We start from the raw sequence: 24,604 nt of genomic DNA on the forward strand, positions 1-24,604 counted from the left end.
TCTGACCCTCTCAAATTACATTGGTGAGTTTTTGAGAAGGGCAGCCCCCTGTGGAGCATCGATAAGTGCCAAGTGCTGCAGATCGACGTGAAAATTATTTAATATATCTCAAATTAAGCTAACACTTGGGTCAAGACTTACACAGTGCTGCTTTAACATCAGCTTTGATAACCTGTTGAACTCCAGACCAGTTTCAGTACCGCCTCTTAGGGGGCGATAAAGAGCAGCTTTATAAACTGTCTATTCAGAGAAGAAGAAGAAAAGGGAACTAAAAAAAAAAAAGTTTTTTCAACAGCATATCAATGGCGTTTGTTTATGTTTGTTGTCCCTGAGAGAAATTATTTACAAAAAACACGAAGCACACAGTTTCTTAAAAACTAGCATTGCTGTTGATTTTTTTTCCATTTCTTCTGCTTGTGACCTGAATCCTAGTGTGGGTTTGGATCCACCTTTTGAATGGGTGTGTTACTGAAGCACTGAAAATCTGGGCTGCATGTGGACATCTGCGGACGGTCCTAGAGGGCCCTGGGTTTGCATTTACAGATGAAATTTACATCACACAGGCTTTTCCAGTCGAGTGGGCAGCAGAACAGACTGGGAGGTATGAATTAGGCCCAAGGCTGAACGAATAAATCAATTCACAACACGCTGAAACACAGAGCTACGGAACATTGAACACTGAAATACACATAAAATGTATTTATTAATCAGATATACATAAAGATATACATACGCAAACATTAATTTAGATAAATAAATAAATTGCTACGGTGTTGTTGTGTGGTTTTGTAACGTTGGACTGAAATCATTTTAGATCTAGTAACGACCAGACAGTTTAAACAATCCATTAAAACCCTTGAACTCGCAAAGGGTGTGAATTGTTAGTTTGCTAGAACCAGGTCAGAGGCTTTGAAAAGTGATATGAAACAAAGCAGGTATGATTATGCTCAACCACGGCTCTCCTGGATGCAGCAGCAATACTTCAATGCTGGAGCTGCATATAAGAGTTCAGATGTGAAATTTGCAGACACTAAATGACTAAAAGTACTCGTTATGAGCAAAGGGGTAACATGTTAAGTGTCCAAAAAGGAGAAAAGACCCTAAACGAAGAAAAGCCGACGTGCAGCCACGCAGCATCGGAGAGGCGTAGAGTACATCCAGTGTAAGAAAAGAAGAACGTCGTCTGCTTTCATTAACAACAATCAAACGTTGCAGTCATCTGTGAGGTTCTGCTCCTTACCTTCAGGACAACGTCCCCCTCCTGGATGTTGCCGTCCCTGGCAGCCAGGCTCTCGGGGGAGATGTCCTTGACAAAGATGTGGCTGGCCAGGCGCAGGCCATATTCTGCTTACAGAGTGAACGACAGCAACAAAGACCATGTTAGCACAGAGAGTTCACGTGACCAGCCGGACCACACCAAGCACTCTGCGCCGACAGCTGCTGCTCCCGCTGGGATTAGCAGACTGATTAAAGAAGATTAATTGCTCTTTTACTTATTTACTTGAGTTTGCTCAGATTTTGCTGAGGCGGGCTGGTTTTACTTACCCTGGCAGCTCACCAGGGAAGATTTATTCAGTTACCAAACAGGGCAAGATCGGGAGACTAAAATGTTCAACGGCCCGTTATTCATTTTCTGTCCCCGACTTTGCGAGCCTCACCTTCATTTTTGCGGGATTTGACGAGCGTGACCTTGGCGGGGCGAGGGGGAAGATTGTGCGAGCGGCGGTCCGAGCGCGGCGACAGACTCCTCTCCCGCGAGCCGCTGCGCTCGCGGTCCCTGTCCCTTCGCCCGCTGCTCCGACCGCTGCGCCTGCCCATGGCCCCGCCCACGCCACTGTAAGCGCCGCTGCGTCCGCTCCGCGTCTCGTATATTTCCTCGTCGTAGCTGTCCTCCTCTTCGTCGTGTTCCGACATCGTTTCCCTCTCCCCCAGCCGGCCCATGGGAACGTGCACCTTCCTTTTTCGTCTGATTGTCTGACCAAAAGGAAAGGAGACGGAAGATCAGCCTGACAACCAGTCTCTCCAGATCAATCAATCATCATCATCATCTCCCCTAAAGTTTAGTATTTCCGTTTGTTAGATATCCAAAACATAAGAAAAAAAAGTCTGTTTAATACACGTTTTGACAACTCGTTGACGCCGACACTCACAATTTTGGCAATTTTCCCGCTTTTGCGAAGCTGCTGGACAGCGTAGGCATGCTCCACGTTGTCCATGGAGACGGCATTGACCATAACCACTCTGTCATTCTCCCTACAGGGAAGGGGGTGGGGGGGGGGGAAAGGAACAGACACACTGGAGTCTTGTTGGAGCATTTCAAATTTACTAATTATTAATGGAGGGGTAACTCAAAGCTGGAAGTAGAAATCTGACCCAGCTTCCAAGAACAAAATCTTACTGCAGCAGGCCTTCCGCCGGGCCTCCTTTCAGCACATCGGAGATGACAATGGAGGTCTCGCCACTCTGAAAATGAGGGTTATCTCGACCTCCTGATATGGCTATCCCAAAGCCAAACCCTGGTGCCTGCACAGGACAAAAATACACACAGCTCTTAGATCTGAAGCAATTAAATACTGTAAAGTTTTTGAGACTTTATTTTACATTTACATGTCTGCTATTACTTCATGACTGTTGTACAGATTTAATAATCAGAAATAAAACGTAATGATATTGCATCTGAGAGTTTTAGCATTTCCAAGGTTGTTAAAGAAGGGACAGCTTAGCCCACCCTTCTTTTGTGCCATTTACACAGGAGAATGTGAATAAATTAGAATAATATTGAACATTTATTTCAGTGACATCAATTTTAGATCAAATATGCTCAGAATGATACATTTCAAGCATTTCTAATCTTTTATCTAGATGACAAAGGTTTACAGCTAATAAATTTAGGATTGAGGGAAAATAAGGACATCAACAGAACAAAACAGAACAAAAACATGTTTAATACAGGAATGCTCTGTTATGGCCTGCTCAGCTCTACACAACAGTGAGAAAGACTCCTGACTGGGCAGAAGACACTCACTGACACCCTCCACAAGGAGGGTAAGACACAAAAAGCAATTGCTAAAGAAGCCGACGGTCCAGAGAGCTCTGACCGAGCATATTAAAGGAAAAGTCCGGTCAAAATCAGAAATCCAACTGCTGAAAGTACTTTAAATATAAAACTATTACATACTGTTCATTAAATGGTAAGTTTTTTTTTAAATTAAGAGTAATTTTAATTTAATCATGTTTATATGGAGGTGTCCATCAAGAATAGTACTGTCACCTCCCAGTTTGTGACGTCACATGGCGGGACCGGCTGTTGAGCAAGTCCCAAGGCTCTATTTGTTGTGTGTCACTACGCGCTATTATCCAAGAGGCCGACGACCAGTGCTCTATACGAAGCAGAGTGATGGATTAATTAGCGACAGCGATGGGAGTCATCATCATCTGATAGCGATATGGATTTTTTAGAAAAGTTTCTTGACAGCAACCAGACTTTTGACAGAATCCAGCCGTACCAGTTTGAGCCCAGGAGACCAAAAAAAGGACGATGTGAGCTGAATCTGTCTGCTGCGGCACCAAAGCTGTCTCCTTATTTTTGTGTTATTCTTCTCAGTTTGTTCTTCTTGCCGATGAAATATCTCAGTGTCAATATCAATTAAAATTAGTGCTGTTTAAGGCGTTATTGTTTGACCATAAGGGTGCCTTTTTTAACGCGCGTTAACAGCATTATTGTTTTTTCCCCCACCACGCCCTCTGGACTGTGTTTTTTTTTTCCCCCCCCTCGGCTTACGTTGTTCCAAAATTGCTAGAGACTTACATAACAGGCCCGTGCTCACTGTTGCGAAGCCCACTTATTTTATGCGACTTTGTTCTTCTTTTTTGTAAAGTTGCTTGTTAACTTCATGAGTTGCGGTCAATCAGTTTTGGGCTTGTTTGAGAAAGTGAAGTGGATTGTTTTCGGCTCTAAACTAAGTGACACTGCCACACTTCAGACACCAGCGGAAATATCCCTCCGCCTTATAACGCACTAAAGCTCATCCTGCCATAGGTGCAGAGTTGTAATGTTTTTTCCACTTTTACCCGATGCATTGGAACATGAAACTGCCATGCATGTGGACATTGTTGCTTCAGCAACAGCTCTCGTGAATTTCAACGGTGAAGTCCTCTGGAAATCCGAAATAATTGTTGTTGATCGCAGCTGTGTAGAACGGTTCCTATTGAGTTTGCTTGTAAAGCGCGGAGAACTGCCCTCGGCTCCCCGCAATTCTACGTCACAGGATGTGATGCCAGGCTGTCGTTTTTGCCCATATTTGGGCAATAATGGCCGCCCCCAGTATCAGTGATCGCGACGACAATTTATGTTTTTATTTATTTACTGATCAACGCTAAATTCATTAAATCACCTCAAACGTATTTGTTTTAGTTATAGCTAACGGTCCACTGATATTTCCTTTTTGACCGGACTTCCCCTTTAATAGAAAGTTTAGTGGAAGGAAAAAGTGTGGTAGAAACAAACTCTCAAACAACGGGGATAAAGTCTAACGTCTTGTGAAGCGAAGCCCATTCAAGGGTTTAGGAAAGATCCAAAAGACGGAGGCTTGAGTCAGAGCTTCAAGAGCCGCGACACACAGACGCATTCAGGACGTGGGCTACAAAGTGTCACAGTCCTTGTGTTAAACTGGAAGCAGACGCGTCAGAAACCTCTGACTCCTGCAGGATAAGGAAGAAAAGGACTGAACTGTTGGTCAGGGGTACAAAGTCCTCTATTCTGATGAACGTCAAGTTTGTCTTTCATTTGGAAATCACGGTTACCAGAGTGCTGCCTGTGAAACGTTTCCACTGCCGGTGATGATTTAGGGAACCATGTGATCTGCTGGTGTGGGGTTCACTACCTTAGAACAGGACATTTTAGAGCACTAAGCTTCCCTCTGCCGAAAAGCTTTCTGTTGCAGACGCCAATTTAAACTTTTCCAACAACTGCCCCCTCTGGCAAAAGTACCAATACCTGCCTAAACGATGATGGCTTCATTGTGCTTCATTATCTGGCAAATCGGCCGAAGCTGAACCAAATAGAGCATCTATAGGGTGTCGTCGGGAGGCAGATGGATGTCAACAATGGAGACTAGCTGACGACCAGTTTTAAAGCAGCCTGAGCTTCCTGAGCTCCATAAGTCTTATGTTATATTCTGATTTTCACTTAAAGAGAAGCTTTTTGATCGTTTTTGAAGGGCTTTTATGGCTGTAAGCCAGAATCAAAATCCACATACAGTACATCTCTCTGAATTATTTTAAAACGTGACACTAATGTAATGTAGATTTATTTTACATTTAAAAAACCAAAACTCATGAAAATGAAATGATGATGTACTAATTTACTGATATGCATCTACATATACAGGCACATATTACTGAAAATGTGTTCTGATGTGGCAAGTTTGTCAGATTAAAAGTACTTTTTGAAAATGACCTTTAAACTGGTATAAAACATATTTTTCATTAAGGCCCAGATTTTTGTAGGAAAATGTATTTTTTTTTTTAAATTGATCTGATGCAATAATCTTTTTCTTTTTTTTTTTCATAGTGTCCTGTCTGGCAATGTGGCAATAAGAATTGTTGCCTTAATGGCAAAAACAAATTTTACTTTCACAAGTGGGGCCATACTGCTTTCGCCATAGTGCTCCGCTTGATATACATGTAAATAGTTTTATTATAATTTATGCAGGGAGTATTTTAATGTTATATGGACACTACAATGGGAAAGTAGGAGAGGAAACGAAAGACCAGAAAAGAAAAAAAAGAAGAAAAGGTGAAAGAAAGAGGAGATAAAAGGGAGAGAATGATAAAAATGTAATATTCTAATCTTAATATGTCGCGTTCTCATTTGCTATAAGCAAACAATTATCATAATAAACAGACATGAAAGGCTAGAAAGCCACAGCCTGTGCTTATTTATTCTACATAACGTGCTTCGCTTAATGAATCGAGTTACAGAAATAAACAGACATTTAAGTGATCTAAATATCCTTACAAATATTGATCCAGGAAATAAGGGAGAGAAAAGCTGGATGGGAAGAAACTGCAGCTGGAGAGGCTGGGAGGTGAGAGAGAGTGCTGCAGCGGCTCAGGAAAGGAGGGATGCTAAGAGCAGAGGGAGGGCAACAAATACCTACCCTGTGTAGTGTAACTGTGTGCTGTTCCCAAATGACTGTCTCCTCCATTGCTGCACTCTGAAAGACAGAAGAACAGAGAGATCAACACAAAAATGTCCAGGAGCTACAGCCTGGCAAGGGTTTTCACATAGATGTCAATATGATCATAGATGAAAGGGGGAAAAGTGTCTTACAAGACTTTCCAAAAAAAGTAAAAAACAACTAAGCATACATAATTACATGTTGTCTAAGCCATTACAAGGCCTTTGTTAGGCAGTAGTATAAAGCTTGGTACTCCCCATTACTCCCGACTTTTTGAATTGAGAAAGCTTCCTGGAGAGGAAGAAAAACGTCTTCAACTACGAAAAACAAGTCCAGTTGCTTTTTTTTTTTTTTTTACTTTTTTTAGAATGACCATGACCTGGATGACTGAGAATCTTTACCAGCTTACTAGACTTTGCGGGTTGAATCAAAAATATAGGAATGCAATACTCTCCTTACATCAAAGCATATTTAAAAATCAGCCCACTGCCTTCACTGCAAAAACGGATCTAAAAATAAGTAAAATGTTCTTAAAGTTAGTGTATTTATCCTTGATTTGAGCAGGTAAAGATTATCTGCCAATGGAATGAGTATTCTACCCCTAAAATAAGATAATTAGACATCCTGCACTTGAAATAAGATGATGGAGATGAAATGTTCCTATTTTAAGTGCAAGAATCTTATTTCATTGGCAGATCTTATTTACCTGCTCTAATCAAGGACAGATACACTAATTTTAAGAACATTTTACTTATTTTAAGTTCCGTTTTTGCAGTGTTCAAGACAAGTGTTGCTACTATTTGACCCGTGATTAAAGTCAGGGTCGACCTGAAGTCAACGCAAAGAGCATCCCCAGAAAGCACAGAGTCCATAAAAAGGTCAACCGTTAAAAATATACTTTTGTTTTCCTCTGATGTCTAGCTGCCTCTACAATCTCAGAAGAAAAAGACAAAGAATACATTTTAACTTAATATATATAGAAATAAATAGTTTTTAACTGGTCTGAAAAGAGAGAAAACTTCAAACGAACCGCAATACTTTGCAACATAAGGCCCAAAACGACGTTCACCTCATGATTCATCCATCGTTGCCAGGAAGAAACGACGCATCGTCCTCCCACCTCATCATGTCCTCACATTACTTTGGATCACACGGGACACAATCGTCCCTCCACCTCACTCCGCTTCATTCAGCTAGACGTGTCTTCAGCCAAAGGCAAGTTCAACCACTGCAACGACCAGGTCCAAGCCGTGACCCCCGTCTGGCTGTCGGCAAACCTGATGCTGCGCTAACGTTAGCAACAGGCATCTCCACTAGATAACCAGCTCTAATATTTCTTTTCTTTTCTTTTCTTTTCGGTTAACAAACATTAATTTTCCTCAGCATACGCTGATCTGAGCTCAGGCTGAAATGTCTTCAACGGTTTTCCATTCATGAATAATTTCTCAGTGCAGAACGATGGACCCTGAAGCGCCTGGAACGATCGTCGTTAGTGGCTTTGTGTAAACACACAGCCCACTTTACCAAGCGATTAGGTTTGTTAAATGAAATAATGATCGAAATAAACATGTAATAAGGCGTTATTCCTTATAAATTGTAGATGATGTGTTTCGCTGTCAGCACTTTCAAGCATTTAAGCTTTTTGAATCCAAACGACAAACAAATGAGGGATTATCCTTCACGACGCAAGTTCCATCTTGGACTTGTGAATTTAAAAGCGCAGCAAAAACCAAAACAACAACACCGTGTTCTCTCTTCATACATCGGAAGAAACAACCAGGACCGTTTGAAGATGAGAAGGGATAAATCCTTTTGGAGCGATGACCTCAAGATTGTGCAGCGTGCTGCCCTCCCGTCATGTTTCCTTTGATTCTTCTAAGAAGCAGCTGAAGTCTCGTTTATTCAGACTAGTTTTACGCCGTATGATGTTACACATTTGTTTTTTTCACTTCTTTTATTCTTTTAAAGCACTTTGTGCCATTTGACCTGTGAAAGGTGCTATATAAATATAATTTACTGCATTTACGGCATCTAACAGACACATTTACGCACACACTGCAGGCGGCGCACATCAGTTTACTCAGCGTGGGTTTTTAAAACACATCAGCATACTGTTGGCGGACTAGATACGGTGTCCTGTGTAACGGATCCAGAAGTTTAGTGTTTACAACGCATCACAAAAGCAACAATTTAAAAAAAAAAATCCAAAAAACAAACGAAAACAAACCGCAGCATAATAGAGCTACACTGGGGCTTCCTTGGAAAAGAGTTTAATGCAAGTCAGATAAACTTAAAGGGACTGACTGAGTTCTTAACACTGCACTGTGATAAAGGTTAAGATGACTGCATAGAAAGTATTATTAGAGCTTCTCCTTTGAGACAGATTCCTGCTCACACCCCGGGCTCTAAACCGACAACTCCTGCACCTTTAATGTGTCAAATTAAAGGGGTCTACTCATGTACTATAACCATAAATAAAACACAGAAACCACATACTCATCTTCAAACAAAACAATATAAGCCAAGTGTTCGTCCTGATGGCGTTCACTTATTCCGTTCTGAGCCTGAAAAGAACTTTGCACCGGCGGGAATAATCGTTGCTGCGCCATCTGCTGGCAGTATCGCAGAACTATCAGAAAGAAAGATGGCGGCCATTGACGCAGCTGCTGTAAGAGCCAGTAGACCACCCTATCCTCGTGGTAAAGTGAGCGCTCGGCGCGGTCGAACACCAGCCAGATCTACAGGGTTAGGGTTACTTAACCTCTTTCTTTTCGCACCTCCGCTGGACGTTGCTCCACTGTTTCTCCTCGTTTAGTCGTTACGTGCATGCGCAACATTGTACCTCCGGTCGCATGGTCTTGTTATGGTAAATATATGCTTTGTTTACTAACCAAGTAGAGCAAAAAGAAAGCATAAACATATTGAGCCAACGGGACACAATCATTTAATCAGAAAGCCTTTGCCACCGGAGGGCGCTACTGCCGTAGAAAAGCTTGAAGTCATAGTACGAGGCCCCTTCAATGGCAATTATCTACACAGACAGCCAAGATTCTACTTTGTGCAGCAATGTGTGATGAAGCATAAGAAAAGTGGTGAATTTGTGAGGGTCTCTAAAGTGCATAAAGGAGAGTAAAACTCCATCCAATTGGCCGAGTATTTCACTGGCAAGCAGCCTGAATGCTTGGTACATGAAACGTAACGGTCCACCAGACATTGCATCGGAAGCAGACGTTTGGTATGGCGGCACTGCATACACTGGTAAATCCACGACAGCTGCAGTTCAATATATTGCCCAGCTCTGTTTGGAACCTACAATGAGAAGAAATTAATAGATTTTTTTTCCTTTTAGGCATCGAAGCACATGTCCTAAACCTTTATCTGATTGTACACAAAGTGTCTTTTTAGGTGGAACAGTCGTTAGCACTCTTGCCTCACAGCAGAAGGTCCCGGGTTCGAGTCCTTTGTACTGCTGACCGACCTGTTCTCTGGCTAATTGATTGGCCCATTTCTAACCAAGGCTCTTCCTATCCAGGGATAAGACAGATAACTTTTAACATTACAGTTCCAGCAAACACCAAGCAGAGTCCGTGATTCTGACCCGCTTGCTTGTTTGACCAGCAGCACATCTTTGCGGCCGTTACGACCTGTCGGCCGAACGCCAGACATCAGCTGGCGGCCGAGTAAACTTCCCAAAGTGGCCCCGGACGTCCTCAGCTTGGCAGCAGCGGCCGCGCGCCCTGGAAGCAGCAGATGGCGTGACAAAGACAGAGCGGGGAGGGGGCAACCAAAAAGTTTGAACGAGACAACTCCTTTTTGGCATTTTAAACAGAATGGAGAGAAACTCTGGAAAAAAACAAAAAAAAAAAACCAAAACAACAGCCGATTCTTGTTGTTTCCGGTTACTTAGCACACCCCAACAAAGCCAAATAATGGTGATATTTTAAACTTATGCAGGGATGCAAGATTTAATTTTTTTATTTTTTATGATGAAGAAGGCTTACCCTGTTTGATCAATTATGTATAAAGTCAGCGTAAGCAGGTAGAGAATTGTAAATCGGAGCAAAGGGGGAGGACATTAAGAGATAAAATCAGAAATATAACATTAAAACTTTATTCCAGGAAAAAAAAAAGCATGATTTTTGGCCTGTTGCTGCTGTCTACTTCCCCTCGTGTTGTATTTACCTCTCTCCTACACACAGCTTTCAGCGGAGGGATGTAATAGCTCAGCTTGTTGCTCTGGCAACCCTGGGGACCAGTGTGGCATCGCTCAAGTGGCCTGACATTTTCAGGACACGTCTGAAGGTCCCTTTCAACAGCGGGGGGTCCTGAAATAACTCAAATTTACTGTTAAGCAATTCTTTTTACTTTATGCCGCTCATTCAAGTGGCATTTGTCAAAACCGGACGTCCCTTTCCATGCGAGCGGTAAGGATAAATCCAGAAAGAGATTACCCAGTACCCAAGAGACCCGGTGAATTTGGTAAACGCGTTTGTGCGCGTAGAGAAGCCGCGCCAAGAAAACGCTCGGCGCCACATGCCAGAGCCAGAGCTGGCAGCCTCCCCCCCCCCCTGTTGGAGACGCACCATGTTGGTTGGGTCATGCTTTGGGGGGATTACAACGACCAACCTCTCAGATGCCAGCATTACAACACAGATGGATGACACGCTCCAAGGGCGGAGAAAGGAGAGGAGAGCACTGGTCAAGGGGGACTGTGTCGGCTCAAAAAGAAAAGACGGGAATAAAGAGTCTGCAGAAAAGCCATGGGGAGAGGTGGTATTCCTCTTTAGGACGTCCCCACCTTCGTACACTTTAATTTTCTAATTTTTCCGTTTATTTTTTTTTGTTCTCACTGATGTGAGAAATTAACTTCAATCAGTGACAGGCATCAGACCTATGGAGATATTTAACATAATCTCTGAATAACAAAAGCTTCTGTCTACGATGAAGCAAGACAAATAGATTTATTCTGCAATTATTGAAAGTTAATAGCGGGGGAAAAAAAGTTTGTTGCTTTATCTCTACGCTTTAAACGAAGCAAAGTTTTACTGAATATACAAATATAGAACATATGATGAAATTAAAGAGTGTTCCTTTTGTCTGGGAGGTACCGATATAGTAATTTCTTCCTTTAGAGGGAGAGCATCAGAACACATTTGCGCATCTCTTGACAGACAAGCAAAAATCCTTGGTCAGCGATAATGTCCGTCCACCATTTGTTGTACTGAACAATGCCTTATGGTACTCCCCTCTACCATTATTATTGTTCTGGGTTAATAATCGAGCATTTCCACCCAGCATCAGCGAATCTTGCAGCAGAACCATCGCTTTGTCGTCTGGATGAATGGATGGTGGCTTTATACCTCGCACATCCAGTCCAAGCACAACACACGCCATCCATGGTCACTCACCCAGCCAGGCTAACCCCCCCCCTCTCCCAAAGCAGTCGGCTATGCAGTCCCAACCTACTCCACAGATCATCCACCACCTGTAATCCTTGTAGGCTAGTCTTGTCTGGATCCAAAGTAGTAAAAAAAACAAAAACAAACCATCATCATATGTGTAAGTGTTTCCCGTCAGCAAGAGGAGCAGCTAAGACTGTCTCTAGATACATTACTGGCATAAAGAGGCTCAATGCATAGCCTTCATTCAACAGCCTAACATGCACTGCCGTAAACGTTCTCTATATTTGGATATATGGGCACACAGACATTGCAATAGTGATACCTTTGCAGTATTTAACCCCAACTGCATTTCTCTATAATAAAAAAAGCATAAAGCCTCTTGCTTCATAGTTTATCTTCAATAAAGATGTGCAAAGAAACTGGCTGGTGACGGGAATTGAACAATTTCTTTACCTGAACAGTGAACGTATCGTCCGCAAACCCCAAGGAGCTACGCTGACAACGGCACTCTTTGGTGCAAACTTTCTCAGAGTTACTGAAGGAACGAGACTTGTTTTCAGAATCAGTGAGGTGTTTTGGGTTTTTTAAACAGGAAACAGGGATATGCAAAGGGAAAACTTTCTGCAGAATGTCAAGAGATCTACATATCATTCAGGCTGCAAGACATCAAGAGATGTCTAAACATATACAAGAGCATTTCCTCACTTTTACTGTTTTTAAACGTTTTGTTCTGTTCGTCATGATACACAATGGGTTTGGAAATGTTGGCAGTCATTGGCTCAATTAAAGACCCACGTTCTCTAGGGAAGATACACAGAAGCTGTTTTAGCAATGCTGACCACTCTAGTTGTGCTAATTACCACACCGAGATGTTCAGTACAGTTGTGATCATTATGGGGCTTTTATTAAACTCACAATTAGCCACACAATTCTGATCAACGCATATCTGATGTTTCCAGTTTACAAACTGTAAAAATAAAAAAAATGCCTCAAATGACTAGCTTTGGTGCTTGTTAAGGCTTGCGGTTTGTTTTGATGACAGCCAAACAGAAACTTTTAACAGCAGCTATGACCCAGACGCGGGTTAATTGCAAGCTACACACAATTACACCCTCCTGAAGAGGATCATTTCTTCCTTTGTAAAACCGACAGTACCACAATGTCTCATGCAGATGCATGCTAATACACACACACACACACACACACACACACACAGCGTGCAGAGCAACATCTGAAGCAAACAGGATAAAAGCTGCAGATCCCTGCTTTGTCATCACAACAGCAGTCCAGCACAGCACATGAAGAGACGGTTAAAACGCCTTTTAATCCTGCATTCGCTTAAAAGTCTCATTAAAACTACAGAGCCCAGGCTCCCCAGCTCACTTTGGAGGAGAAACAAAATAACATTTCATCTAACGAGGGGCAGGAGGCAATTTGGTTGTGCTGCTGAATGCTCTGACAAAGTTGTTTTGTTTTTTTTCTTCTAAATTTTGCTGTAGTATGGTTTAGAGGTAAGGCTGAATCTTATTCGATTCAGAGCGCTCTGGGAACGGAGCGGCTAAAAATAGCGCTCATTAATTCTGCCATTGTGATGCAGCAACAGAGTGATTTAAGGCAAACTTGCAGCACGAACGCTGCAGAACATTTAATAAGAGTCCTGTTAGATGGAGAACCGGGGACCGACCGAAACAAATGATGCAGCGTGGCAAAGAGAATACATCCGCTTTATGTCCAGGCTCCAGTCGTTGAATTTCTCTGCAAGCCTTGAGAAAGACCAAAAAAAAATAAAAAATAAAAAAAGGAGGTAAATCCTGTTCAGAAAAGCTCTGGAGTGCAGATGTGGCAGAAACGTGCCTATTTGACGTTCACAAGTAGTGAGAGTGATACATATTGCAGAGACTGGACTCAAAAAAGACGCACCCGCCACCAGGTATGATGATCTCGCCTGACAATTAAACAAAATTAAAATAAAAGGGTTTCATAAAATGGAGTTTCACATGCTAACCAGCAACAGAGCTGATGAAAATGAGCAGACAAACTAGTCTATGCAAGCTTTTTTTTCTACCCCCCCAACAACACTGTTCAACTTTCACTGCAAGCGGAGACAGATGACAACAGGCTCACACTCCAGCACGGCTGCTGGCAGAGAGGCAATAAAAGAAAATAAGATGATTGATCACTTCAGAAAGTGAAATCGATGTGCTGCGAAGTGCTGACAACTGCTAAAACTCTCTTGCTTCTGAGAACATAGCCAAATGCTAATGAAGGCTCATGCCCTACCACCAGTCATCGGATGGAGGAGGGGGGGGTCTCCTGAGAGAAAAAAAGTGACAGTCTGCACATGCAACATCATGGATAGATGCTGTACTGCGGTCCCCGCGCGGACACACACACACACGATGCAGCAAAGCACATCACAAGGTCAAGACGTGAAAAGCAGGCTGACGCCAAAGTAAACTGTCCATCGGTGCGACCGTGTGAGCTGTGGCTCTTTCACAACTAACGATGACGAGGGCGCGTCGTCATCAAGCGCTCCAAAGCCATAAAACATCCCATGCAGAAGGTCGGGGGGGGGTACTTACGTTCGGGTCATTACAAACAACAGACAAAAGTGTCCTCAGCATCTAGCTGCTCCTCAGTAAAAACCCAGCAGGAGATTCCAGCAGGACGCGCATCAGCAGCAGCAGCAGCGCATGACCGCACCAATCAGTGCTGGGAGGGACTGACCCCCACCTTCCTTTCCCCCTTTTCCTTTGCTCCGAAAAAAAAAAAAAAAAAAGTGAAATTACGAGCACAGGTGAGAGGTTATGAAACACGCCCCGCCGCTGCTCCCCCACAGCTCCTCTGTCCCGCACAGGTCTGCATCCTTCCCCGGCATCTCTCCATCCCTCAAACTCTCTTCCTCCACGCTCAAGGGGATCGAAATCCCCTCCAGCTTGGCAACAATCTGTGAGGGATCTGCAGTCCCGCTACAGCCTGGGACTCCTCTGTACTAGCGAAAATCCATCCGCAGTGTAAACTGCTGTATCGGACTTAACCCTCGCGCTGCCGGGCCGTACCGATCCACCATGTGGCTCAGAGTGTGTAGCTATCGCCGTCCTCCTGCTCGTTTGTGCTGCAACACATGCACGAATCAGGGCAGCCTTGTCACACGTTGCAAAAGATGCACAGTTCTATGGTCAGTAATCATAAGCTGTTCATGTGCAGAAAATACTTTGAAGCCAAAGAAAGCGTCGCCATCGTTAAATCTGACCTTTGCATAAATGTCTGCTACATTAAATATCGCTAACAAAGCAGATAAGTGGTCTATAACGGGCAGATCAGAAGAAATAATCCCACACACCACACAGCACATGAATCAGATGCTAAGCGGGAGTTTTAAGAAAAGTTTGTGGGTTAAACGTCTTTTAGGAGAAAACAGCTGTATCGGCAGATGGATTCAAACTAATCTATGAAAGCGGGTTAAAACAGCGATCAGCTTGTTTTCCAAAGATATGAAAAGGAAAGCATGCGCTACACCCAACTGAGGGTAGTAACGTACCCAAAACATTTTCCATAATTATTACACTGCTGCGTACTGGTCATCAAGATTACCCGACGCAAACAGTAGGAACCGCCTAACTTCATACAATATTGTGTCTTTTTTATCTAATTTCCACATATGGATGGAAAAAAATCCATACTTTAAAAAACATAGAGATGCACAGACCCGATACCAGGATCGGATATCGGCTCAGATGTTGACTAATTAGCTGGATCGGATATTGGATGATTGATGGCGATCCAGCACTGCGATCCAGTCCTTTCTTTTTTTTTTTTATTAATATCATACACAGCAATACAGTTACGACGATCTAGTCAACATCACAAACTTAAATAAGCACCTCCAAAAGCACCGTGCTAAAGAGCATGCAGAACTTTTTTTTAAACAATGTGTAGTTCATGCCTGATAACTTCACTCACATGGCAAGGTATACGGTTTATTCATTCAACAGTAATATGGGATCGGTATCGGCTGATACGCTTAGCCCAGGTTTAGCCATTTTCTCCCCCCGTCTTTTTACACAGAACTGGAAGCTATTGGCCGAGATGTTAAAAGTCCAGTTACTTATCGAAGGATTTGTGCAAACGGGATTGGTCAGGTCACACATCTTCCCTATCAGTAAGAGAAAACCTTCAGGATAAACAAGCAGGAGTGTTTTAGAATTTCTTGCGCATTGCAAAAAAAAAAAAAAAAAAAAAGGAGGTTCTTGGATGTCCAGCTCAGTGGGGTTTGGTATCACAAGGACAACCTACAAGGCTTCAGCTGTTTTGAGATTTACTTACATTAAATCTTTAAATGCTTTACATTAAAAGCATTTAGAGGGCATTGTGGCACAAGAGTTCAGGGCTATCCAACACGAGTTGGCTTACAATACTAGGACTTGCTTTCACAAAGTAAGCATGCATCGTGGATGATTGAACAAACACAGGAATTCATCCCAAGGCGATGCCGGGCATTTGCAGCACATGAAAACTGCACACACAGAATCATTCATGAACCCTAGTGCGCCTTCCCACCAACACAGGACTAGAGGACTGAAATAAAGACGAGCCTGCACTCCGCCATCAAGGCATCTTCAACCCCAGGTACTGCTAAAAAAAAAAAGCCCGGGAGGGAGTATAGCGCAGAGTTCAAGCAGGCAACAATTAACGTGAACCGAAGGTTGCCCACATAAAACTCAGGGTGACTTATTCTGAAATGCACAGAAGCTCTCTGCTAAACCTCGTGCACTTAAACCCGGAGCACTGCCTGTCATGGACTGATGGTTCCTTATAAAACACTGACATTTATGACACCGTTCGTAAAGACTGCTGAAATGGCATCATTTGCATACCCCCACGTTTGCAATGCCAAGGATGGACTGTGCCCTAAGTGGAAGAGATTTGGGTATTGTGTTGTTATGGAATGGTTTTAGGCTGTGATGGATGGCACGAATTGTAATAAAACACTAATATATTTATAATATATACACACACACACACACACACATATCCATAGATACTGCTAAAAAAATAATGGGTGAAGTACAATAACATCCTAGATGTGAATGAATTAAATATTCTTATTAAATACTTTGTTCTTTACATAGTTGACAACAAAATCACACAAAGATTATCAATGGAAATCAAATTTATTAACCCATGGTGGTCTGGATTTGAAGCCACATTCAAAATTCAAGTGGAAAAATACACCACAAGCAGATCCAACTTTGATGTAATGTCCTTAGAACAAGCCAAAATGAGACTCAGGAGCGTGTGTGGCCTCCATGAGCCTGATGACCTCCCTATAACGCCTGGTCTCCTGAGGGATCTCCTCCCAGACCTGGACTAACGCATCCTCCAACCCCTGGACAGTCTGTGGTGCAACGTGGCTTTGGTGGATGGAGCGAGACATGATGTGCTCAATGGGACTTGCATTGATGTGCCATCCTGGATTAGCTGCACTACCTGAGCCACTTGTGTGGGTTGCAGACTCCGTCTCATGCTACCTTTAGAGTAAAAGCACAGCCAGCCTTCAAAAGTGACCAAAACATCAGCCAGAAAGCCGAGGAACTGAGAAATGGTCTGTGGTCACCACCTGCAGAACCACTCCTTTATTGGGCCCCCCTCTAGTTTCCACCTGTTGTCTATTTCCTTTGAACAATTGCAGGTGAAACTGATCGTCAATCCAAGTTGCTTCTTAAGTGGACAGTTTGATTTCAGACAAGTGTGATTGACTTGGAGATTCATTGTGTTGTTTATGTGTTAGGGTTAGGGTTAAAAAAGTGAGGCTAGCTAGCAAAGAAGTGCTAGTATGTAGCTAGCCACATACACACATGCACACAGTAACAAATAAGTTGAACACGCAACACAAATCCTAATCAAGCAGGGGTAAGCATCCAACAGAGGGCAAATGTAAACTGTATAAAGGTGCATCAACGCTACAGGATGCTGGCTGCCATCAATAAGAGGCGCCACTGGTCATGAGAATGTACTTCTCCAGTCTGGATAGTGAACAAAACAAAGAAGACACGCAGACATCATCACAGACCGCCAAACAAGTTCATTATTTTTGGATCCATCTGAGCAAAGCATTTGCAGGGTACAATATTCTGTCCATATTTTATTATCTTCTCGGTCGTCTTCAATCCACACTCAGACTTCATTCACCCTAAAGAAGCAAATGGCCCTTTGTGTTTAGGAAACACTGTCCAGTAAGCTGCGTCTCAGCGTCAAGTTTGAACTTTGCTTTCCAAAATACACATTTTCCCCACTTTCCTACCCTCAACAATTCATTTACTTTCATTGATTGTTTTTTTGTAGAAAATGTTTTTCATCTGAGTAAAGAAAAACTTCTCAGGATAATCAAATATCTGCAGACGAATGAATAAACCCACCCACCAACCTCCCGCCTCTTCCTACCTGACAGTTGCATTTGTTGATGTTACTTTTTTGATACCAGCAGCGATATAGAAATAGTTGCCTTTTTAAATTAAATACAGGCAGGTTGATCAGGTTATAAATGTCCCTTAAAATCTTTGTCTCAGTGCCACGGTTCAGTTCTCCTTGTGTCCATGTCCACCTCCCCCTAAAACCGGATACCTAGACAAAACATAACATTTCTCATAAAATGTTATGAGTACTGGGTAGAAAGAAAAAAAAGAAAGTGTAACAGACTTGGTACAAACAATATTTACTGTAGTCAGTGTGAGAACAGTGCAGCTGGCTAACGGTTAGCCAGCTGCTAACTCTAAAAGCTAGCAGCTCCTTCAGAGCTTCCTACTGGTGAGACGGCTAACCGGGTCTTCATTTGTTCCTCGTTCAAATCCAAAGGAATCAGACAGGTACAGTTTGAACTGGAAAGTTGTATGCTGAACAGGGACTTTAAAGTTCAGTCTGATATTTATGAAAACTTTATTGTACCTGTAAAAGAGAAACTATTTTGTATTAAAGTGCATGGTGCACTGGGACCCTTTAGCCAATAATCAAGAAGCAACCATCTATGCATGTAGCCTCGTGAGACCATCCTGATTTCGCGAGCTTTCAAGGTTTCACTCGCAGATCAGTCTGGCTACTCTCCGTTAAAGAAAATTTGGAGCCGTTCACCAAACGAACGTCCAATCAGCGTTGGCATTGAGGCGGGTTGAGGTGTGACGCAACGAGGAGCGGCAGTTCAGTCTAAAGAACATGGCGGCTTCAGCCGATGAAACTAGCGTTAGCATGGCTATCGAGCAAGTTTAATCGGAATTACAGAGTATTTCTTTGCTGAGCTAACGAGCCTTTACCTGCAGCAGCAAGAGTAGCTTGGCTTGTGGTTGTGTTTTCGTCGTCGCTCGGTTAGTACGTCATATGCTTCGTTGATCTGATTGGTTTATTTGGCCCGTCTATCACCAACATAGGCCAATCAGCTAACCAGTATTTTCGCCCCTTCCCAAAATTACTTCAACGGAAGGTTTCCAGATGGATATGCGAAGCAAATCTATCTGGCGGCGTCAGGTTACTATGCATGAGCCAATCCTGGATTGGAATATCTTAAATTTCTTTGATGGACAGTTTGGGGAAAAAACACAAAGATTGGGATTAAAATATAGCTTAAATCTCATTACGACTTGTTCTTGAGAAATCCAGATTGTTTACATAAATAAATATCTAATGCTGTATTTTAAGAAAACAAATTATGAACCACATAGAAAAAAAAAAAAAAACATCAAAGGAGTTCCACCATGGCCCGTTACCAAAATGGATGATTGCACGAACAATTATGGTACATAAAACTAGTAGTGCTTTTATTTATTAATTGATTATGTTATTTTTCATGCCCCTTTAGGGGAACTTTGAAGCAGATCAAGTATTCATGGCGCAGGTACACAGAATAGGAGTTATTCCTACAGACCTTAGCTCTTTCAGCTCTCCAACTTCCAAACACTGCAGTCCCTGCTTTATGTCCATTATACAGCTACTTACTCGGTCTGCCGGCTATTTGGAGTCGTGCTGAAAGCGCGTTTTACAGCAAACTATATGGCAGATAAATCCTACAAAACCGGGTGAATATAGTTTTTTTTTTTTTGTTTTCTTACTGAAATGACATTTCAGGTGTGATATTCACGGCCAGGGCATTTCAGACTGACCTACGTCTATTTCCAGACTCCCCAGCTGGAGATCCTAACCAGAGCCTCGGTGAGAACTGAACACACGAGGCAGGAAATCAGCTCCTGAACTCAATCAGCGCAGTGGAAGTTATCAGCGTCCCACAGAAGAGAGCAGGAATGTGGAGATAAGCTGAGGCACCAATCTGCTCCCCGCCTCCCCTTCATCACGGCGACTGAAATGAGGACAAGTGAACCAAAGAACAGAAATGATAAAGGATGTTTCTATTCCATTATAAAAAGGCGGTTCGTGTTGGAAATGTGACTGATGAAAGCCTGCGTCCAGATCATTTCACACCCCGTGCACACCAGGATTTATGGTGGGACCTGATTTATACATGCAAGCCTCCGTATTAGCAGGAGCTGTGGCCAGAGCAGGAATCTGTACACAGGGATACCTACTGTGCTCAAAGAACAGGTTAGCTTTAGAAATCCTTTAAAAAAAAAAAAAAGGCACAAAAAGCACAGATCAATCAACTGTAAACCACCTCACCTTTTTTTTCTAAAACGCAAATTAGTTAGAAAAGGTAAAGAAGGAACTATAACAGTCCTTTAAATCCTTGCCTCTAAAATTCACACAGATGGAAAAAAAAAATTTTAATTTAATTTTCTAAATTACATTTTGTAATCATCTCAAACTCCTCAAGAGCGGTCATTTTAAAAAGGTACGGACAACTAGACAAATATGCTAGTTGTGTTTTCTCAGAAGCAAAACAATCAGGTGTAAATTTAGCAAATAACAGCGTAATGGTCAGAAGGACAACTGTAGCCATTTGTTGATTAATGGCAGAAGTAGGGCCGGGCGATATGGCTTAAATATAAAATTTCAGATTTTGTTATGCCAAATCCGATTGATCAAACTTTTTGTTCCCTCCTTTCTGTTTCACAAAAAGAAATTAAGGAAATTATTTATATCAATCATTTTGTCTGGGAGTTGACCTGAATTCAAAGTGCAGCCAAATACAAGCTGTGAAACATGATTGTGAATCAAGATGGCGGCCCTGCTGATGTAAACAATGACTAACACAAGATGTTTGCTGCTAGTGGTTTTACACAATGAGCTAACAACAGGCTTCATTTCACTTGTGTAACTACAAACCAACTAAATGAGTAAATGAGTAAATTAAAGTGCCGCGCATTATGGTAAATACGTTTCCTCTTTACAATATTTTGACCATATTTTTTCCTAAACGTATGCTCAGCATTGCTTGCTATTCTCTTCATGGAAGCCCAATGAGTGCATTGGCAAAATTAAATCCACATTTTCCAAAAATTAAATGTTAAAAGAATTGTAGATTTGAAATTTATCGATTAAAATCGACTTATCGCCCAGCCCTTGGGAGAAGTAAACACTGATATTAGGCGCCGACTCTGTGAATCCCGGTCCTTTCTGCCTCAGCCCGACCGCACAGAAGGCAAACATGGCAAATAAAGAGGAGCATCGTGACACGAATAGCCTCAACGCACATCCTGTATGATCTATCTGCTACATTTTCATCTTATTTTAACTGAGATGCACCAATAACAACTTTACTGGCCGATACCAATGTTTCCCCTTCAAACTATAATAGAAATCAGTCTGTGCAAGATTCTCACCCTATGATAACTTCTAGCAAAAAAAATAAAAAATGCATCACCGTTTTATAGAATCCACAAAAATTTTAAAACAATAATGAAGAACATGATCTAATTTCTTTAATTCAAAAACAGAAGGGCTGCACAGTGGCGCAGCTTCTAATGCCAGCCTGGGGTACTCCTGGTACTCCGGCTTCCCTCCACGGACCAAAAACACCACCGTCTCCTTTAGGCATGAGTGTGCACATGGCTGTTCTCCGTGTTCCCCTGTGAAGAACTGCCGACATGTCCAGGGTGTACCCCGCTTCTCGCCCAGTGAACTGCAGGAGATAGGTGACGCCCCCACACTGCACGAATAAGCGATTATGGATGAACAAAAGAAGTATTGCTACTGATGCTAAATTACTCTAACTTCTTTGTTGTCGATTTAACATTGGTGCTTAAATTTAAAGCTAAAATGAAGTATAAAAAGCAGCTTTTGTGTAACAGGTTCCTGCACAGAATAGTATTCGTTTTTACAGTATTGCTCTTTATAAAAGGAAGAATTGGCTTATTAATAAGTCGGGCTGTCTGCTCGGGTAGACAGCCTGCAGCTGGTTGCTTGACAGCCATACTTTAAGTCTTAAGACAGCTTTACCTTAATAAAAGGCAATGGGCGCCACTCTTTCATCTTTGCACAGCAAAATGTACAAACAAGCCAAATTTGTCTTCCTTGAAAGAAAATAAAAATGGCAGTAGGGTTCCTCCAGCCAGCAGCTGGCTGGCAGTGCACCACAGCAGAAGGAGAATGGCCGCTCTGTTGTTTTATGCTCCAGCTGAAGACAACTCTCCCACTTTATTAAGCATTAAGTTAGAAGAACTTTAAGCCGACAGAAAATGAAGGAAAAGCAAAACGATCTCCGTTTGTGCCTAAAAGCAACTGGCCCCGACTGTTTGCAGGCAGCTGCTTTTTTACCAGGATCTGTTCTGGGAACTCTCGCATGATTGGCTCAGAAACCAGGAAGTAAACACGGGCTACACTCTGAACCGAAGTAGTTCTGTACCGTACCTCTGGGTTCGAAAAGGAGAAAAACTTGACTATGACATTGTTGATGATGAGGACCGATTGTTTACAGGGAATGTTACTTCCATCCCGGGTGACAAATTAGAATGAGTTAGGTTGATTTTACAGTAAATATCCTACTTATAAATATGGCCTTAAAATCAGAATCGCCCGCTTAGACCTGAAGGAAAACCAAATATCGGTAAACAGCAAAACGCTGACCCTTGCTTCTCTCAATGAAACAAATGCGATCTAGCAGTTTCCTTTCAGCGTCCTCGTTCTATACCCGTACGATCAGCCAACGACTCAAACTGGTAGCTGAGGCCATACGCCCCCCCTTAACGATAATAAAAACCCAGCGCTGTCCCAAACGGGCAGTTTAGACGTCATGCAGCAACACTTTCCAGCAACACAGTAAGTCCATCTCATCGGGACGTCTGTGGTCACGGCCAAATGGTTGAGCCGTTCATTCCAGGCAGTTTCTATAAATAACGGCCAACTACAAAGCTGCAGTCAGTCAAATCTCTCTGAACTAGGCAAAAATATCAGGTCCCTTTGCCCTTCCAGAAGCACGATGACTCAGATGACGGCTGCTCCCATGACTGCTCGGGGCAACATGATTTACAGGCCAACGTGTCTGAGTGCCCTTCAGCAACCATCCGTTGTCTTCCCCCCCCCCCCCCCCACATTCATAGGTGACATGTTTACCTGAATTATTCCCTCAGCTAGCGTGCAACCAAAATTATTTCTGAAGGGGCGAGGGTGGAGGGCCTTTAATCATAAATTGAAACATCTAATTACAGCCACGAATATCATCTGCAGTGCACCCCCCCCACTTCATTTGACACATCTATTAACCGTGCCCAGCTGCTGCTTCATGCAGCATTACAAACATGATGCTAGTGATGACACATTTTAGTCACGGCCCTGGAGGGGAGGGGGGGGCTGATGCTGAGAAGGACAATAATGAATCATCAGACTTCCACCAAACACACTGCAGACTACAGCAGAACGCACCGCCTTCCTTGTGCTTTTCTTTAAAGGAAAAAGTCAAATAATAATATTTTAAAAAGTGGTTGTATTTTCTCCAGAAAATACAGGCCTTCTAAATCATTCTAAATGTGACAACAGCACCCCCTGCTGTTTGGTCTGTACCTGCGGTCAGTAGTGCGATCTATTAATAAGCTCCTAAAGAGAGTGCAAAACTTACTGCCACTGAAGTTTGTCTTTAATAATAATGGCTTGATGTTATTTTTGCCATAGGAGGTTCATAGCTAGTTAAAAGCTGACTGCGGGTGCGAGTCGGGCCAAAAGCCATTTATATGGCTGTTAATATTATATAGTTAAAAAAGCGTGGCAATGTTGAAACATTCCAGTTGTTAGAAACCATTGTTGAATGTTATAAACAAACCCACATATGCGTTATAAAAGACATTTTTGACACATTCTACAGGGACAGGGTGGGAATCTTCCCTCTTCAAAAGGTGGCGTGGAGGGCAAGAGAAAATATTTGAGAGAACCGCTCCATTAACCCCAGAAACAGACTAGGCGCCACCAGTGTGCGTGGCCTGCCGTCTGACCCTGTAAGGTTTTGAAAAACGTTGACTCTCTGCTAGCATATAAGCAACACTCCTGGCCACAGGGTCTTCTGAGTCATAAACCTGGACGACGCAATATGGATGCCAGAAAACTGAAGTTTTGAAAGTCTTTAAGGATTGGCCGCTTATTCAGGAGGGCTCAGCGTTTCTTTTGCTCCTGGATCTGACAGCTGCCTTTAACAACGTTGACCACAGCCTCCTGATCTCTAGGCTGGAGCATTGTGGCGTCAGAGGGGATTGCACTTGAGTGGCTCCTCAGGGATTTATCCTGGGGCCATTCATATGAGAACAAGGCTGCCTGAGATCTTTATGTATTGGACCAAGAGATGATCCAGCTGGCCCTGTCTCTCAGAGTCTAACCCTGTTTCTCTCCTAGACACAGCCACCTATGGAGCTAGTCTGCCATTACTTTCTCTAACATAGAAAGGATTCCTGGATCAATGTGTGCTTCTGTGCTTTTGTGTCTCTGCTCTGTCTTTCTCTAACCCCAGTCGGTCAAGGCAGATGATCGTTCACACTGAGTCTGGTTCTGCTGGAGGTTTTTCCTTCTGTTAAAGGAGAGTTTTCCTCTCCACTGTCGCTTCATGCTTGCTCAGTGTGAGGGATTGCTGCAAAGCCATGGACAATGCAGACGGCT

The 24,604-nt window shown here is 42.8% G+C and overlaps 1 protein-coding gene across 13 annotated transcripts in view; it reads right to left on the reverse strand.

Moving 5' to 3' along the window:
* Positions 1-24,604, reverse strand: part of tjp1b (tight junction protein 1b) — a 108,713-nt gene that overhangs the window by 23,607 nt on the left and 60,502 nt on the right. For 7 of the 13 annotated variants that reach the window (XM_012880289.3, XM_012880288.3, XM_012880285.3 and 4 more), the window contains 5 exons: positions 6,162-6,218; positions 2,399-2,523; positions 2,151-2,253; positions 1,659-1,974; positions 1,241-1,347 (listed from right to left, as the gene is read on the reverse strand). In XM_012880289.3, the coding sequence (XP_012735743.2) occupies positions 1,241-1,347; positions 1,659-1,974; positions 2,151-2,253; positions 2,399-2,523; positions 6,162-6,218 (708 nt within the window). Of the gene's footprint in view, positions 1-1,240; positions 1,348-1,658; positions 1,975-2,150; positions 2,254-2,398; positions 2,524-6,161; positions 6,219-7,251; positions 7,444-14,166; positions 14,252-24,604 lie in introns of those variants that run through there. The other 6 variants (XM_012880292.3, XM_036148463.1, XM_012880286.3 and 3 more) reach the window with 3 other exon arrangements.

Source organism: Fundulus heteroclitus, chromosome 2 (assembly GCF_011125445.2).
Source record: "Fundulus heteroclitus isolate FHET01 chromosome 2, MU-UCD_Fhet_4.1, whole genome shotgun sequence".
In the NCBI taxonomy this organism is placed as follows: domain Eukaryota; kingdom Metazoa; phylum Chordata; class Actinopteri; order Cyprinodontiformes; family Fundulidae; genus Fundulus; species Fundulus heteroclitus.